Source organism: Quercus lobata, chromosome 2 (genome assembly GCF_001633185.2).
Source record: "Quercus lobata isolate SW786 chromosome 2, ValleyOak3.0 Primary Assembly, whole genome shotgun sequence".
NCBI classification, from domain to species: Eukaryota; Viridiplantae; Streptophyta; class Magnoliopsida; order Fagales; family Fagaceae; genus Quercus; species Quercus lobata.
Genome location: NC_044905.1, coordinates 73,878,349 through 73,896,147, shown reverse-complemented (window position 1 = coordinate 73,896,147; position 17,799 = coordinate 73,878,349). Strand labels below are relative to the sequence as shown.

Sequence of the window (17,799 nt, the reverse complement as noted above, 5' to 3'; positions counted from 1 at the left end):
AAGTCTCTCTAGTTCTATTATCTCCCCAACAGAGAGAACATCTTTTTTTTTTTTTTTTTTTTTTTTGATAATCAACAGAGAGAACTTCTATTATTGAGACTATTCTTGATTTTTCATGTAGCTAAAACACAACGATTTAAAACAATTTTCTGTGTAGCTTGTTTGTGAATTTATATGTGTAAATTGAATACATATCTTTTGTCCAAAAAAAAAAATCTAAATTTCTGATCATACAAATCAACCCATATGGCATGCATGTGTAATTGGAATTGTTGGGTCCGAGAATGAACCATCGATTATCTGATTAGCAATCCAATGATTTGCAGCTTCAGTGTAATGAATACCATCCCAGCTAATATACAAGGAAGGATCTTCACAAGACCCAGCATAAATTTCAGTACCATTAATCTTATCCTTATTCCCACACCACACATGCTTGTAATCCTCGTGATACCCACAGCAAATGTTTCTTACATCCACAAATCCTGCAAAAGGCCAACCATTTTTTCATTTAAAAAAGTTAGATTCTTGGCAGAGCTTCATTTTCATGTGACAAGTGACAAATATCATATTGGTATAGTAAAGGTCAGAAAAAAGGCATCAACTAGTATCTGATTTAGATAGCAACAGTGTCATGGTAACAACAATACTGAAGTACTACCTTGCTCCTTTGCATTGCTAATTAGTTTGTACTTTGCTGTAAAGACATCCACGTATGTTAATGCAGCATCAGGTAGCTGTTCCCTTAGTTTGATGACACGACTCTCAAGGTGCCAATTGAACTCTTTAGCCACATCATTTTGAGCTATGACACATCCATGCCCGTCAAGAATGCCAGGCGTTGGTTGGTGGTAGTAGTGTAGGGTCACTGGCAAGCAGCCAATGGGACCAGTGTTGTGTATCCAAAATGATCTTGCCCCTCCTTGGTACAGATGCTGAAAAAGATGGTTGACTTTTAGCCATAACACACAATAAACGTGTTTGATCTGACTCGCATCTTGTTAACTCCTATTGACATATGACTTTGAACATTTTATACAACTTACTTGAACTGCGGTAGCTAGCTGCCCAATTATGTCTGGGATTACTGCTTGAAACTGTTTATCACTCATTGTTCGAAAACCAGCAGCAATATCATTTTGGCCAATGTCAAATGTATAAAGAGCCTTGGAGAAGTCCTCAGGCCTTGGAAGATTACTTTTGTGGAACTGTTCCTGGGCTGCATAAAAACAACAACAACGATGAAGCTTTAGTCCCAAATTTATAGGGACTAGACAAGGCTAGCCACACATTGTTTTCCGTCATGCTATTCTATACATCTTTACAATCATACTTTCTATTACTTCTTTATTGACATGTTCTTTTTTACTGATAATGTTATTTTTGGTTCCTCTCTATCTTTTTTCATGGCCTCAACTTGAATCAACTCACTCTTATTCAATTGTAAATATAATAAACTTAAAATAAAGGAGATGAAAATCAGAGAGGACTATTTTCTTTTAGCAGTTGATGTTTCATATTACTTTGGTTGTAGAGATTGCTGGTACGCGCCTTGAACTGGTCGAACTGCACAATCTGGATATCTAGAGAAAACGGGCTTACACCATTTGAAAAGAAGGATTCATTAAGCCGCCTAATGGTTGATCCGCCAGTGGCAAAATTTGCACCATACCTGAAACTTGTTCCTATTGAGTTTAGGTATGCGCTCAAGTATGGCAATCTAAGGGACTCGGCTGCATAAAAACACAATAGACTGATAAATTTTCTGTGAAATTTAGAAAAACAACCATTCTAGATACATGCTTGCAGGGCAGAGAACAAGTTGAAATGCAAGATACCAATAAAGTCTATTATAAGGCGCCCATCGGAAGCTCTTCCAACTGGCTGATGGAAAAAAGTCTCGCCAGACGGTTGCCCTGCTGGGTAGAATGCTGCTGCTATCCCACCAGTGTCTGAATTGGAGTCTCCAAAGTTGTAAATTGCTGGAAAATCACAAGGTGATAATCCAGTCATGTTTTCACCTAACACACTCAAAACCAAGAAAGCTAAACTCACAGCAATAAAAACTCTCACAACTTCCATTCTCACTGGACTAAAACTCTGACTCATATGCTGGACACTAACACTTCTTACTGTTATAGTGATATAGACTCCCAGATGCTTAGTTATAGGCACACTTATCTTTATATAGGCAAAGAGAAATGAATATGTATTCATGACAATCATGTATATTTCCAAAGAAAAATATTTATCTTTATTAAAAAAAGGGAAATATTAAAAATTTATTTTTATTCCACATCAGTAGTATTGCATACATTTGTTGTTTTCCTCTGCTGTTGCTAAATCCAACGTTCCCTTTTCTGTAAGGCATCTCCAGCTACTTTTCTCAACTTCGTGCTGCAAATAAACGTTATTCTTACATTGTTATGGCTTGTCCATCTCGAATTTGGAAGTAATTATTCAGTACTTCTAGAGTAATCTTTTATCCTCTCACTAATAGTGAATTTCACTAATTAAATTTATGGTGAGATTCACTATTCATATAAAAGTATGACATATTGATCCAAGATTACTAATTCCAAATTTGGGGACTTTATCCATAAGATCCTAGTTCCTCATATAAGAGGAACTCAGTCCATCTAAATCTCTTATACAAAATCAAAATGGGTAATGGAAATGGGAAAAATGGAATGGTGCCTCCTAATTACATAACAAGATGGGGTAGTTCCATCCTAATTTCACAAAGAGTCCACTTCACAATACTTTAGTTTCTATAGAAGTACATGTTGATAACACTTTCATCTACTATTCCGCTTAAAATGATAGCCATTACATAAAATTTTTAAGTAGAAAAGGGGTAACTATATAAATACAAAATATTATGCATTTTTTTTGTCACCATAAAACAAGTTTGTAAGTTGTAACCCCCTAAAGAAAAGAAAAAAGAAAAATAAAAAAAGAAGAAGAAGAAAATCTTATGGACTAACTCAAAGCATTGTCCCATGTATATGACAATAATTAGCAGTATTTACCACGAAATCGATGCAAAATCATATGGGGGGTCTAAAATAATTTGTTACAGTCCTTGAGTCCAAGAAATCATTGTTCAAATATTAACACAATACATCATATGATATGATCCAAGCTACCATCACGTATCTAGTCGTTATCATAATACTTTATATACTCGTAATGCAACTGTTGTATCACACGCCGCAGCTCTCTTTAATGTTTATAAAGCTAGATGTCTCAACTCTCAATCAGAAGGTATTTAATGGTCCATTTGTTATCCACTTATTTTGTTAAAATTAAAATTTTTTTACTGAAAATACTATGAATAAAAAAAAGTTAGTTAAAATAGTACAATGAGACCTATGAGCAGTAACAAAAATAAGTTAAATAGTAAAATAAGTTGGTAAAAATAATATTTGCCAAACAGACACTAAATATAAATAAATGAAACTTTTAATGAATAAAAAATCGTGCTAGCTATTGAGACTTGCCATTAGATCCGGTTAGTAAATGGCATAAATATTACTAAAAACTTTGTAACTAAACTAAGACCTCGGTTTTTTTTTTTTTTTGAGGAAGACCTCTCGGTATTTTAAAAAAAGGGCATAAAGATTATGATGTAGTTATCTTCTCCGTAGGTGGAACTATTATTTTATTTTATATACTATTGACTAAAATCATTGTATTTCAGTCATTAATATTCCTTGATTTTAGTCATAAACAAAGGCTCACAAAGGTATACTAACATTTCCTTTCAAACTTTAAGTGGCATGGAGGAAGTTAACTTGAGTTCTAGGAATTATTTTTCAATATGGTAATTTTTCTCTCCTGTAATAGCATTTAGCTCATTAGATACTTTTATCAAAGCTCATCATATGCTTTATCAAGTCCAAGTTTGGCAGTAGGTTCCAATCAGCTCAATTGGTAAAGTCTCTTATGGTTGTATAAGAGATCTAGGGTTCAATCCCCCTACCTACACTAAAAACTAATTAGTATTTTGATCTAATGATAAAAAACCTATCATCATGAACGGGTGTCATAAATTGAAACTCTCTATAAAAAATAAAAATAAAGTCCAAGTTTGGCAGATATTTTTTGACTTCTTTGTAGTTTGTAGACCAATACAATGACTTTTGGTTTAAAAATTAATGTAATCATAACTGGTGCATAGTGCGTGCAGCTAAAAAATAAAAAAGGAGAAAATTTTGAGGCTCATTAATTTATTAATTTTATTTCACCAATATAAAACACATTTTAAAGGGTCAGATGTGTTTGCCGACTTCTTCATTCTTCACGCCTTTTCCCTTAAAATCTGCCTAGGATTATGATTTATGATGCAGACTTTTGGTAATGTTGCATAATAATTGATGTCAAATCTTCTTTACTCAGAATCAAAGATGTCAAAGTCATGCTCATGAACCATTGTCATCTTTGTCTACCATAAATTCTCCTTTTACTTTAAGCTTTGCCTATAATTATAGAGAACAAACATGCTTTGCATAAGACTCAATATCAAAACTTTTTGGTTATTAGCAATCAAAGATGTATTTTTCTCCTTTTACTTCAAGCTTTGCCTATAATTCTGGACAATAAACATGCTTTGAATAAGAATCAATGTACTTTTTTGGTAGCAATCAAAGTGTCCAACTACGTTAGCCCATGATTCAGTGACACACTGACACCAAAACCCTCTATGATGAAATCAAACTGCCAATAGAGCTATCTCACATTTTCTTTAAGACATCTATAGGATGGCATGTGGAAAGGTGTCACTGAAAATTTGAAGGTAGAAGAAGAAATGATATATTGCTTAATTGTTGCTTCACAGATTATGGTTTTACGCCACTTTATTATTATAATTATTATTTAATTTCTGAGTTATGTTATTTGTTTACTACTTCCGGTTGAGCATTTGGTCTAATTTCATCTTCTACATTCCAATTTGGTCTACTTTGGTCCAATTCAGTTCATTTCTATCCATTTTAGTCAATTCGGTTCACTTAGTTCATTTTGGTCCATTTCAGTCCACTTCGATTCATTCAGTCCATTTTGGTTAATTTCAGTCCACTTTGATGTACTTCCTTAAGATTGAGAAAAGACATGTTTGAGTTAAGAGTATTAAGTATTATCAATTATTTGAGTAATATCAATTTTAATTATAAATTAAGTTTTGATTCTTATGATTATCTCTTTAAAAGAATGAGAAATTTGAAACTTAAAAATCTTAGTTGTAAAAAAAAATAAGTTACAAAAATATAATGCATAATAACAATAATTAGAAGAATATGAATCACTTCAAAAAAGAATAATATCAATTTAAAAAAAACCAAAGATTATAAAATTAAATATTTGTAAAAATAGAAAGATATATGTAGTTGCACGATTTTCCTGGCCCAAATCCTTTTGATCAGGCCTTGGCCCAAGGCGCAACCCACAATAAATGTTTTGTAGAGGATGGGTCAAAGAACTTAGCCTCAGCGAGCTTGCTCGGTCTGATACATGGACAATATTGTTGCAGGAACAAGAACACAAGGATGGATATTTAACAGCAGATTCTATTTCTTCCATTAGAATACATTTTTTCGTCCCCCTTCTTTGAGGGACTTCACTACATTATATAGCTCTCTCATTCTTATCTGAACCTTACACTTGTTGATCATCTAAGTCTCCACTTGAGCACCTGTCCCATCAGACTCCTCTATCACTCCCTTGTGAGTTGCAGTGGCCAAGGTAGTACTGTTCAGGGGTCTTTTCCTCATTAATGCGGCCAAGAGGGTGGTTGTGGCACATTTAATGTGGTGGTGGCAGCTTTCCATGAGATATTTTGGGTTTTATTCTTTTTATATTCTGGGAGGATGAACTGCAATGGTTGGGGCGTGGTCTTTGACCGGACTTCGTAATGTCCGAGGAGGAGTTACTCCTCAGACAGGTTTCTTTTATCGCAATTGGGCCTGAATAATGTTTTATCTGTGACTTCTCCTCGGACAGGATGCTCCTCGGACGGGCCTGAATTTAGACTAGCCCATTATTTTGGGCCGGGCCCCACAATATAAATCATTTTTAGAAATTATTTAATTTTTAGAAAAAATAAATTATTTACAATAAAATTTAAAGAATAAATTATACATTATACTATATCTCAAAATAATTATATATTTCCACGCATCACGTGGATCTACAACTAGTTTAAATTTTCATTTTAATCCATTAAGTTTAAATTTTATCATTTTAATTTGTTCACTTTGAAAACATTATCACTGTGTGGAAAATGCTATAAGATCTCCTAAAACAACATAGTTTTTTTTATTTAAAAAATTAAAAAAATATATAAATAAAATGACTTCTTTTCACGTTTATGGTATTAAAAATTAAAAATTGTTTTAAGTTTTGCTTTGATATTTGTTACAGACTTTTGTCTTTGTCAATTTCGGTGTGTGTGATATAGCTTTGCTTATTTACCTCTCCCAAGTAGGAGTGTCTCTCTCTCACACTCCCGTGTGGGTTCTTCCTCCACCTTCGTGTGGCCCTCTCCACCATCTCTTGGTGGGTTTTCTCCACCTCCGTGTGGCTATTTTCCACCATCAACGTGTGGGTCATCTCTACCCACTGTTATTGTGAGCACTTTACTTATTTCCTGAAAATCCCTAAATCTAATCCCAAAAACTCAACTACATACCAACCATCTACCGTCTCATATCTTCTCAATTAACCTTTTATTTTAGTTTGCTGGCTTCAGTCAGACATCACCGGTGAATGAACTCAACCATCTGATCTACCCAATCTCCGGCATTCAACTTTGAGCTTATCTTTCTTGCCGATGCCGAAGGTTCTCCCCTAAACAATCGATCCTGAACGTTCACAACTGTGGGGTTACTCGATGGCTTTCTGTCAATTGCAGTTGCAATGGAGTTCCTTTGTGGGGCGAATTTTCGGCATATGAGGGCAATTCCGAAATTGGCGTGATTTGGCCAGGGGCAGTGAGTAGTTTATATGATTTGTATTTCCTTATTGCTGTTTAGGGGTCTGAATTTGGGTTTTGCCCCTTGTATTTGGTTTTGTTTTGATGTTCTGCTTGTTTCTCTGGGTCCTTTTATTCCTTGTTGAATATGCTTTGTATGGGGTTTGGTATGGAAAAAAAGCTATGGTCTCACCACCGGGAGCAATGAACTCTATATGTTGGAACTACCGGGGTATTGGGAATCCCCGGTTAGTTTTTTCGCTTTGCGATTATGTGCGACGGTGGACTCCCTACTTAGTCTTCCTAGTGGAGACCAAAGCTAAACAAAAACGCATGGAGAAAGTAAAATTTAAGCTGGGTTTTACTAACGGCCTAATTGTTCCCAGTCAAGGGAAAAGTGGGGGACTTGCTCTTCTATGGTCAAAAGATATCAAGCTAGAAATAAAATCCTACTCCCAACACCACATAAACGCAATCATCATAAAGCATGATAGAAACTTCACCTGGAGGTTTACAGGTTTTTACGGACATCTAGAATCTCACTTAAGGAAAGATTCCTGGAAACTCCTATCCTATCTTAACTCTCAATTCTGTTTGCCTTGGTTCTGTTGTGGCGATTTTAATGAAATTCTCTCTTTGTTTGAAAAATTAGGTGGCCCCCGTAGAACCCAGCGTCAAATGGAGGGTTTTCGGGACACGGTGAATGCTTGTGGTTTTCAGGATCTTGGTTTTTTAGGGCCCAAGTTCACCTGGTGTAACATGCGCAAGGGTAATGACCATGTTTACCTCCAACTTGACAGGGCTTTTGCAAACTCTGATTAGCTCAACGCGTTCCAAAACTACAGAGTTCACCATGTTGTTGACTCCACTTCGGATCATTGCATCTTGAGAATCACAAACTCAAGGGCTCTGGCCCCATCTAGGAAGAGCCGCTTTCATTTTGAGGCCTTATGGGCTAAAAGGGAGGATTGCTATGGTATTGTGGAGGCAGCCTGGAATAGGGGCAGCCCGTCCAACACTCCGGGTGATATTGCAGCTAACCTTCATCTTTGTGCTTATGAATTATCCGGTTGGAGTAAAGAGGTCTTCGAAAACATTCCAAAAAGGATTCAGGAAAAAAGGAGAGCGCTACACACTCTCACAGAGCTGGACTGTGATGGCTCGCACAGTGGCACAATTAATGAGTTGAGGAAAGAGCTAAACGAACTCTTAGATAGTGAGGAAACACTATGGCATCAGAGAAGCAAAATCCACTAGTATAAGGAGGGTGACAGGAATACAAAATTTTTCCACACTAGAGCTTCAGAAAGGCGAATGAAAAACACTATATTGGGTTTGTGGAATGATGAAGGAAGCTGGTGTGAGGACAGAGACAGTATCGCTACCACAGCTCTGGATTATTTCTCAAAGATTTACACCACTAGCTTCCCAAGTAGAACTGAAGACATCACCAATGCCATACCATCTCGAGTCATAGATGATATGAATGCCGAGCTCACCAAAACATTTACTAGTGAAGAAGTTTTGAGGGCCCTCTATCAAATCCACCCCCACCAAATCTCCTGGCCCCAACGATATGTCAGCCATTTTCTTTCACAAATATTGGAACATAGTGGGTAGAGACATTACTAATATGGTCTTGAATGTGCTAAACTCGAATTGTCTATGGCTGAAATTAATAAGACCAATATTGCTCTTATCCTTAAAATAAAATACCCTGCTAGAATGACAGAGTTTCGCCCCATCAGCTTATGTAATGTTGTTTACAAGCTCATTTCCAAAGTCCTAGCAAACCGTTTAAAAGCGGTCCTTCCTCTTGTGATAGCTGAAAACCAAAGTGCTTTCGCAGTGGATAGACTTATAATCGATAATGTTCTAGTCGCCTTTGAGCTTATGCACTATCTGAATCATAAAACAAAGGGTAAGGATAGTTTGATGTCTATCAAGCTGGATATGAGCAAGGCGTTTGATAGAGTGGAATGGGGCTTCATCAAATGTGTCATGGAAAAGTTGGGTTTCAACAGCAAGTGGGTTTCTCTCATTATGCAATGCATTTCAACAGTTACATACTCTGTCATTATCAATGGGGAAGCTTATGGTTGCATTACCCCTTCTAGGGGCCTTCGCCAAGGCGACCCTCTCTCTCCGGGCCTTTTCCTCTTGTGTGCTAAGGGTCTTTCGGCATTGTTCCACCAAGCAGCAAGAAATCAAGCTCTCAATGGAGTTTCTATTTGTAGGGGCTGCCCACCTATTACGCATCTTTTCTTTGTCGACGACAGTCTTTTATTTTGCAAAGCCAACTCCCAGGAGTGCAATGAGTTGATGCGCATCCTTAGCGACTATGAGAAGGCGTCGGGTCAAAAAAATAAACCCCGATAAGTCCTCAGTTTTTTTCAGCCTAAATACCCCTTCGGCCACAAAGAGGGAGATTCTTAACATACTAGATCCGATGCATGACTCTAGGCACAAGAAGTACCTTGGTCTCCCCTCCTTGATTGGGAAATCAAAGTCACAAGTCTTTGCTAAAATCAAGGAAAAAGTTAACAAAAAATTGGCGGGATGGAAGGAGAAGCTTCTTTCCGTTGGAGGTAGAGAAGTCCTTATCAAAGCCGTAGCACAAGCGGTGCCCACATACTATGAGCTGCTTCCTTCTTCCAAAACCCATGTGTGACGATTTGGAAAGAATGATGAGGAACTTTTGGTGGGGCCAAAGAAACCAAGAATCAAAAATTGCTTAGGTTAGTTGGAAGAAGATGTGCAAATCCAAACTTTTTGGTGGCATGGGCTTCCGGAACCTTCATGCCTTCAATCTTGCCTTGCTTGCGAAACAACGGTGGAGGATCCTCACAAATCCAAACTCCTTGGTTGCTCGGGTTTACAAAGCTAAATATTTTCCCTATGATGATATCCTAAGTGCAAAGATTGGAAACAATCCTAGTTATGCTTGGCGAAGCATTCATAATAGTCTGGTGATTCTTAAAGAAGGCACTAGATGGAGGGTGGGGAACGGTAAGCGGATTCACATTTGGGATGATAGGTGGTTTCCAACACCTACCACCTGTAAGGTAATCTCACCTCCTTTAGAGTTGGCAACTTCCCAATGGTCTCCTCACTCATTGACGAGGACACAAAGTGGTGGAAATCTGATTTGGTAAGATCAATCTTCCTGCCTTTTGAAGCTGATTCCATTCTTAAGATCCCTATTAGCTATAACCTCCCCGATGATCAACTCATTTGGCTGGGCAATAAAAGGGGCTCTTTCTCCATGAAGAGCGCTTATTATATTGCAATGAGAGTTGTTGATGCAGACAGCAATGGTGAAAGTACCACTGAGCATTCTCAACCCCCTTTCTAGAAAAAAATTTGGTGTCTTAACATTCCTCCGAAAGTCCAGATCTTTGCTTGGCGTGTATGCAAAAACAGCCTTCCAACAATGCTTGCTCTCCGGTGTAGAGGCCTAAACACATCTGGGTTTTGTCCACTTTGTTACAAGGAAATGGAATCCATCCAACATGCTCTCCTCCTTTGTCCTCATGCCAAACATACCTGAGCTGCTTGGCTGGACTGCCCTCTAAACTTGTCTTCCATCGGAGATGATATTATGAACATTGCAACCAAGTTTATTGACTTGGGCAAGCTTCATGACTTAGACTTATTTTTTATGGTTGCTTGGTCAATTTGGGGAAATAGGAATCAGGCCTTTCATAATGATGCAGCAATCCCACCATCTCAGGTCTGGTATTCCGCGATAAGAGCCTTGCTTGATTATAATGCTACTCGGCAAAATCCTCTTCCATTCCATCCTCCTGCGAGCCTTCTTTGGGCTGCACCGCCTCTTGGTTTTCATAAGATTAATGTTGATGGCGCGACAGACGAGGGGGGTGGTTGCTCCTGCATTGGTGTTATCATTAGGGACTCCTCTAGGGTTGCAATTGGGGCACTTAGTAAAGTCCTCCCCGCGAGCCTCAATGCTGAAGTCACTGAAGCATTCACACTCCTTCATGGGGTGCTTTTTGCCCTAGAGATGTAGATTAGTTGTGCCATTTTTGAATCAGATGCGTTGTCTATTATCCTTGCCTTATCTTCATTTGAGGTTGGAGGCGAGCTTGGCCACATCCTTGAGGACATCAAGTCGGGGTCTAGCTCCTTTAGTCACTGCACCTTCCATCACCTAAAATGGGACGACAATAGAGCTGCTCACTCATTGGCTAGAGAAGCAAAAACTTCAGGCCAATCCAAAGTTTGGAAAGGAACCCCTCCCTCATGCGTTCTGTAGATTCTTAGGGATGATTTGATGTAATTTCTTCCTTATTTAGGCTCTGTTGTTTCTCCTCTTGGTGTGGAATGAAAATTTCTTCCAGTTTTCCATCAAAAAAAAAAATTGTTTAAAATGACTCCATTTAAGAGATTTAACAATGTTTTTCAAATGGCAATGGATAGAGACTAAAACCATTATGTGATTTTTTAATATAAATTTTGCCATATAAGCAAGAAGCCAAGAATTATAACTACAAAGCTATGATATGGATTCTGGAAGGATTAATTTGGTGTAATTACAAAATTTAAGGACAAAAATAAAGATCTTCACTTCGAGGGCTTGGGATCCCTGAGCCAGTTCTAGAACTTTGCTGTTTAACAGTTGAAGAAGTCCCCAAGTTTTTTTTTTTTTTTTTTGTTTCTCTGTGAAATGAAGCTTGCACTAATAGTCTTCCCCTTTATACCAAGCTTTTTGATCGACATATCTCCAGTTCCTTCTCTTGTGTACTGTGTTCTGATGCAGCGGAATCTTGCAGTCATCTTTTTGGGAGTGTTCCTTTGCTCAAGCCATTTGGCTTCAAGCTCCTTGTTGGAACTCTTTCAATTTTCCCTTACATATCCAGTCTATGGATATCATAGATGCTACCATCCACAAATTGATTTCTCCTGAATTTGAAATTTTACGTGTGGCGTGCTGGATGATATGGAACCGTAGGAACAAACTCATCTTTGAAAACAAAATTCCCTGCTCAGATGGTTTGTGGTCTCGAGCTTCAGTGTACATGATGGAATTCATGGAAGTTAATAAGATTGGTTCTACAATACCGAGAGCACCTGACAAAAAATGGTTTCCTCCACCTTCATACTCTCAGTCTTCAAATTAAACCTGGCCTTCTCACAGTCTCGGTCTAAATCATCCATGGGTGTGGGATTTCTAATCCGAAACTCAACAAAAGGAAAAGTCCTGGCTAGGGGTATCCAGGCAAACCGACGACCCGTCCAACCCGTCCGACGACTCCAGCGGTTGGACGCGGTTTCTGACTTTGCTAACCCGACACCCAGCGGGTTGGTTATCGGTTTTTCAGTTCAAAACCCGTGAAACCCGACCCGAACCGAAGTTCATGCAATATCTGGCCATTTTTTCCAAATTCCGGCCATTTTTCCAGATTCTGGCCACTTTTTTCCAGATTTCAGCCCCTTTTTCACTTAAATCCATCAATTTCTGGCACAATAAACACCGCATCTAGCCAAACCAATGATTTTTTATCACAATTTGGCAGAAATCTCGCCAAATCCGACGAGATCTCATCGGATCTTGGATGGATCTGGCAAGATCTCGCCGGATCTGGCGAGATCTTGCCTTGTTTCGAAGGATTCCAGTGAGATTGGTTTCAGCTGAAACCGACCACCACCCACCGGCGACCCGAACCAACGAATCCGTTATTGCTACGGGTCGGTTGCAGGTTGAAAAACCACCCACCTGAACTATTACGGGTCGGTTGCGGGTTAGGCAAAAACCCGACCCACCAGACCCATGGACAGCCCTAGTCCTGGCAGCATCTTGTGAGTGGATTAGGAGCTTCACTCACTTTGGACAGCAGCTGTTGTCATGCGCAAGGCTCTTTTGTTCTGTCAAAGCATTTGCTTTTTCAAGGTCATTGTTGAAAGTAACTTTGCTGAATTGGTGGATTTCATTAACTCGGATAGGATCTGCACTCTAGAAGTGGCTTAGATTTTGGAGGATATTATGCTTATATGTGATCAATTTGTTAGTTTATCTTTTATTTCTGTTCTTTTAAAATGTAACTGTGTTGCTCTAGCTCTTGCTAGTGTTGTAAAAGAGAATGAGGAGGCTATTGTTTGGCTAGAAGAATACCCATTTTTTCTCTTTCCTAATGTACAGCTTGATATTGATTGAATAAAGCTCACTATCGTTTTGTATCAAAAAAAAAAAAAAAAAGATTTTCAAATTTCAGCAACTAAAAATATAATTTTGCCAATAAAAAGTAATTCAAGACGACATGTCGTTTTGCTACGCCTAAGAAATACACATAAAGCTTCCCTTTTCAAACACAAAACACTAGGGTTTTTAAGAACCGTATCAATGAGGAGACTATTGTTTGGCTAGAAGAATGCCTCTTTTTTCTCTTATCAAAAAAAAAAAAAAAAAAGATTTTCAAATTTCAGCGACTAAAAATATAATTTTGCCAATAAAAAGTAATTCAAGACGACATGTCGCTTTGCTACGCCTAACAAATACACACAAAGCTTCCCTTTTCAAACACACACTAGGGTTTTTCAGAACCGTATCAATGGCGACGAACAGCGAAGAAGACAAGGCATCGAAGACGAAGGAAGGGACGAGCCTATTGGGCGCACCGAGCTTCACAAAGCTCGATAATGGCCGATTCAAGTGCGTGGAGACCGGTCACGAAATGCTCGCCAAAGACAAGGACTCCTACTCTAACTCAAAACGGTGCCGTTTGGGTCTCATCGACTTTGCTTTGTCCAAAAACAAGCCCCCTCTCAATATCTTCAAGCAAGACCCTCTCTCTCGGTACCAAAAAGTTCCTATCTCTCTCTCTCTCTCTAAGCCCATGTTGTTATTTTGAGCTATTGAATTGAAAGCTATTATCTTTCTCTCTCTTTTAATGCAAATTGAAATGGGTATTGGTTAATTTAAATTGATTGTGTTCTTTTTCTGAAGAATTAAGGTTAATAAGAAAAAATTGATTATGGGTTTGTGAAAATTTATATTGGGTTTTTTTTTTTTTTTTTCTTCATATATGTTGGAAAATTTAGCATTCTAGATATTTACTTTGATTTTTGTGGGTATGCTGATACCATTATCCATTTGATCATTTTTGTAGCTCAAAGTTGATATGTAAGCTGACAGGAGACACCATTAATAAGTCTGAGGAACATATATGGAAGCACATCAATGGGAAACGATTCCTCAATAAACTAGGTTTGTGTTTTTTCTTTTTTCTTTTTTTTGTTGTGATTGTTTATGATCAGTTATCTTGATGATCCATTTAAGTATTTGCCTTTAGATTTTCAAGTTTTAATAAATTATATGTTCCAAGGTTGCCTAGGATTATAATATGGACTTTCTTTAATAGAGGAAAAGGAAACAGGGAAGCCAACCTCTAATGGAACAGTAGAAGAGAAAGTTGAGCAGAAGCCCAAAAAGGCTTCAAAGCAAAGTACAGATGGTTTGAAGAAGAAGAAGCAGAAGGAGAAGAAGAAAAAGAAGAAGGAGAAGGAGAAGGAAGTTGAAGAGATTATCTCTGAAGTTAGAAATATGTCTGATAATGACAGTGATGCAGAAGAAGATGATTTCTGGATGCCTCCAGTGGGAGATCGTTGGGATTTTGATGATGGAGGAGATCGATGGGGTTCTGGTTCAGAGTCAGGGCAGGAAAGTGATGAGGTTAATGAAACAGGTATGTTTTGCCTCTATTTCAAACTCAAATTATGTTACTTTGTAATAGATGAGTCACTTATGCATTCTGTGAATAATGGTCCTTCACGTAAATTACTTTGGATGGTAAATCAAACATTTGTCTATTAGTTTGGACTTGTTCATTGTTGAATTGGGAGCAAGACAAAAAAAGAAAATAGTTCTGTTGAACAGGCTAGGATATAAAAGATTATGATGATGAATATAAGGACTTAGAAATAATCTTGCCAAACCAGACAATGAGAAATGACTGGATGATTCTTTGAAAAGAAATGAATAATCACAAGGGTAGCACAATCTACTGAGGACCACGTCTCATGAAGCAGATGTCATTAATATAAATCTCCCCTTTCCCTTCCCCTTGGGGCCAAAATTTACCATAAAAAATTATTAAAAAAAAGGTTCAAAGGTTGATGAACACTTTTGTCTTCATCAAATTCTGGAAGTAAGTTCTAATGACTTGACTGCAACTACATGGCCAAATAATCTTTCTTTATAGTAGAACACTAGAACTCATTACATCAATCAATCTCCTCCAAGTTCCAAGTGAGAATTTACAAAGTCAGGGTCACTTAGTTGTATATATGCTAGACATATTTGGCGAAGTTAATTGTGGTCTAATCCTGCTTAGTATACTTGCTCGAGGGAAATATGTCTAACCCTGTTCATTACATCCTTCTCATCCCTGCTTTTGCTGATATTTTTGTTTATTTATTTATTCATTTTAGGATTTGTAAGTTGTACGCACCACCCATGTCTTGAATCCACGACCTAGAGCTTATTGGCTCACTTATTGCTAAAAGTCATCTAGTCCAATGTGAAGTTGTCTTAGTTGATTATCTTTGTTTGGATAACATTGGAGCATATTTTGTTTAACTTCCAGTTGCCTATAGCCAAACCACTGCAAATCTTTTATGAAAGTTTCTTTTTCACATGGTAGTCTATTGAATTCTAGAAATCTCTCTCTCTCTCTCTCTGTTACTGAATTTGATGGTATATCATATTATCAGATGATCCAGCTGAAGAGGGCGAGCAGGAGACAGAAGAAGGCATATCATTATTATCAGATGGTCCAGCTGAAGAGGTTGAGCAGGAGACAGAAGAACTCTCTACACGGTATCTTCCTTCATCATGTGTATCTGAATCATTTTATTTTTCATTGATATGCAATGTTTTTCGCCACTGTGGGCCTTATCCTTTTTTTATTGGCTATGCAGGACAAAAAGAATGTCCGTAGAAATTGGACCCAGTAGTTTTGCTTCAAGGAAGAAGAAGAGTAAGAAGAATCACACAAATTAATCTTTATTCAACAGAATTTAGGTGCCAGTAATTCGTTGCAAAATGAAGTTTTTCCCCTTGTAGTCAATTAAATTAACTTCGTTCAATAGCTTGTATGAAGATAATAAAAATAATTACTCTATACACTAAAATTTTGTTAGCATTATATTAAATGGAGGTACTGTTAATTGTGCATTTTTCTCTCCTCTTGTTCCCCTTTAATTGTACACTTTTTGAACATACTTCCTTGATTAGGGAATCGAAATTCCTACCCATGTAAGAATGTAATTAAACTGAGGAGGTTAGGGATGGTATCGCCTTAGATAGGCTAGGATGAAGTAGATAGATGTTGATTGCAATTATTTGGAAATGACAATAGGAGCAAAAGGAACTAAAAAGTGACCAATCGGGTTCTGCAAGGTGAAGTATTTTCTTATCTGGCTCCTGAGTAGAATGCTCTTTGGCTACAATCTTTTGATCATATGCAAAATATTAGAATAGGTAACTATCAATTCATTAACATTATGTTGTGCCAATTTTTGTGCCCAACCGTAGATGCATAATCAAACCATCCAACAACAGACCAATATATAACCCAAAAAAATAAATAAATTAAAAAAAATTAAAAAAAAAAAAAAAACAACAACACCACTACCAACATGTCATTAACGTCGTTTGAAAACTTGGCCAAAGCCTTGGATTAATTCTGTCAGCTGTGGTATCGGATTAGTTCTTTCACAATCATGATGGTTGCATGGACTTCTATACTAGCATGCCAGATTTGTTCCAAACTTAATGTACTGGTACCCCAATCACTTAAAGCAACATTTGTAGATTTACCAAAAGTCTTTTCCCATTTTGGAAATTTAAAAACAAACTTGAACAAATCTGGCAAACTATAAGCACTTAAAATAGGCTTCTTTTGAACAGCAGCTGCAAAAGGACCCAACTCAACCACATTCCTACATTGAACCCCATAATCCCTTTGAAGATCACTGAGGTTGTGTTTGATGCTCATTCCAACGAATGTTACATCTGAAAGGTTAAGAAACTTGGCAAGGGAAGTGGGTATTTTCTTGAAGTGTGTAAGGTGGACAAGGAGGCAATCATTTTCTGCACATAGTTTCAACAATGCAACTTTGTCACTGACTAACGCATCACTAGTTGAACTGAATGACTTCTCTATATCTAAACCCACAACTCTCTCAAAGTTTTGACCTACATTGTTTTTTTCTGATTCCTCTACATTAAAAGTAGATAATAGAAACTTAAGGCCTTCTTCCAGCGCTGACTCATGGGTTATGACAGTTGTTCTGATGTCTCCGGCCCCTAAGTTACATGTATAAGACTTGGACATCTCTTAAAAAGAAGAGAAGAAAATGAGAAACTAGATTAAATTGCATTGAAAACACAAGACAAGTGGTCAGTGGTGGCTACTTATAGTTATATGATATGAACCAAGCCATTCTTATCATCTAGCGCTAAATAACTCTGCTTCTTCGGTTGTAGCAATGCTAGAATTCCAAGATATAGTATGTTGGTTTTATGGGATACATTCAAAGTAAGTTGGGAAGCTACACTGTCTTTCCCTACTATACATGAACCTTTGAAGAGCAACTCCAAGGGTCACCTCCTGGTACACCGTGTGGTTATGAGAAATGAAAATACTAGTAATTTATTCAGGTTACAATTATCTCTTTCTTCTTTTTCCCCACTTGTTTCTGATAGTAATTTGAATGAATTTAGATTGTGCTGCGGTGTACCATTATGATCTCCTAGAAAACTCAGGGGATGCGACACCTTCATGTGCTGTAATGAATCTCATTCCTTG

The 17,799-nt window shown here is 37.5% G+C and overlaps 3 protein-coding genes across 3 annotated transcripts; 1 reads left to right on the top strand and 2 right to left on the bottom strand.

Moving 5' to 3' along the window:
- Positions 1-219: 219 nt before the first annotated feature.
- Positions 220-2,143, bottom strand: LOC115978251 (GDSL esterase/lipase At5g14450-like). Its single transcript, XM_031100272.1, has 5 exons — positions 1,839-2,143; positions 1,524-1,733; positions 1,047-1,219; positions 662-935; positions 220-485 (listed from the first exon to the last, which is right to left on the bottom strand). Exons 1-5 carry the CDS (start codon positions 2,107-2,109, stop codon positions 238-240), a joined length of 1,176 nt encoding a protein of 391 aa, XP_030956132.1. The 5' UTR covers positions 2,110-2,143; the 3' UTR covers positions 220-237.
- Positions 2,144-13,463: 11,320 nt separating this feature from the next.
- On the top strand, positions 13,464-16,161 carry LOC115976557 (surfeit locus protein 2). Its single transcript, XM_031097895.1, has 5 exons — positions 13,464-13,784; positions 14,098-14,195; positions 14,350-14,673; positions 15,701-15,806; positions 15,908-16,161. Exons 1-5 carry the CDS (start codon positions 13,540-13,542, stop codon positions 15,987-15,989), a joined length of 855 nt encoding a protein of 284 aa, XP_030953755.1. The 5' UTR covers positions 13,464-13,539; the 3' UTR covers positions 15,990-16,161.
- Positions 16,162-16,677: 516 nt separating this feature from the next.
- LOC115970356 (exonuclease 3'-5' domain-containing protein 2-like) lies at positions 16,678-17,325 on the bottom strand. Its single transcript, XM_031090000.1, has one exon. It carries the CDS (start codon positions 17,323-17,325, stop codon positions 16,678-16,680), a length of 648 nt encoding a protein of 215 aa, XP_030945860.1.
- Positions 17,326-17,799: the final 474 nt, after the last annotated feature.

Bases quoted from the DNA above. Each gene is read 5' to 3' on its own strand.
- LOC115970356 (XM_031090000.1), bottom strand. From the start codon at position 17,325: ATGTCCAAGTCTTATACATGTAACTTAGGGGCCGGAGACATCAGAACA.
- LOC115978251 (XM_031100272.1), bottom strand. From the start codon at position 2,109: ATGAGTCAGAGTTTTAGTCCAGTGAGAATGGAAGTTGTGAGAGTTTTT. The intron at 1,220-1,523 runs GTAATATGAAAC...GTTTTTATGCAG, and splicing joins CAGCAATCTCTACAACCAAA to CCCAGGAACAGTTCCACAAA. The intron at 936-1,046 runs GTAAGTTGTATA...CATCTTTTTCAG, and splicing joins AGCTAGCTACCGCAGTTCAA to CATCTGTACCAAGGAGGGGC.
- LOC115976557 (XM_031097895.1), top strand. From the start codon at position 13,540: ATGGCGACGAACAGCGAAGAAGACAAGGCATCGAAGACGAAGGAAGGG. The intron at 13,785-14,097 runs GTACCAAAAAGT...TCATTTTTGTAG, and splicing joins AAGCAAGACCCTCTCTCTCG to CTCAAAGTTGATATGTAAGC. The intron at 14,196-14,349 runs GTTTGTGTTTTT...TTTCTTTAATAG, and splicing joins ACGATTCCTCAATAAACTAG to AGGAAAAGGAAACAGGGAAG.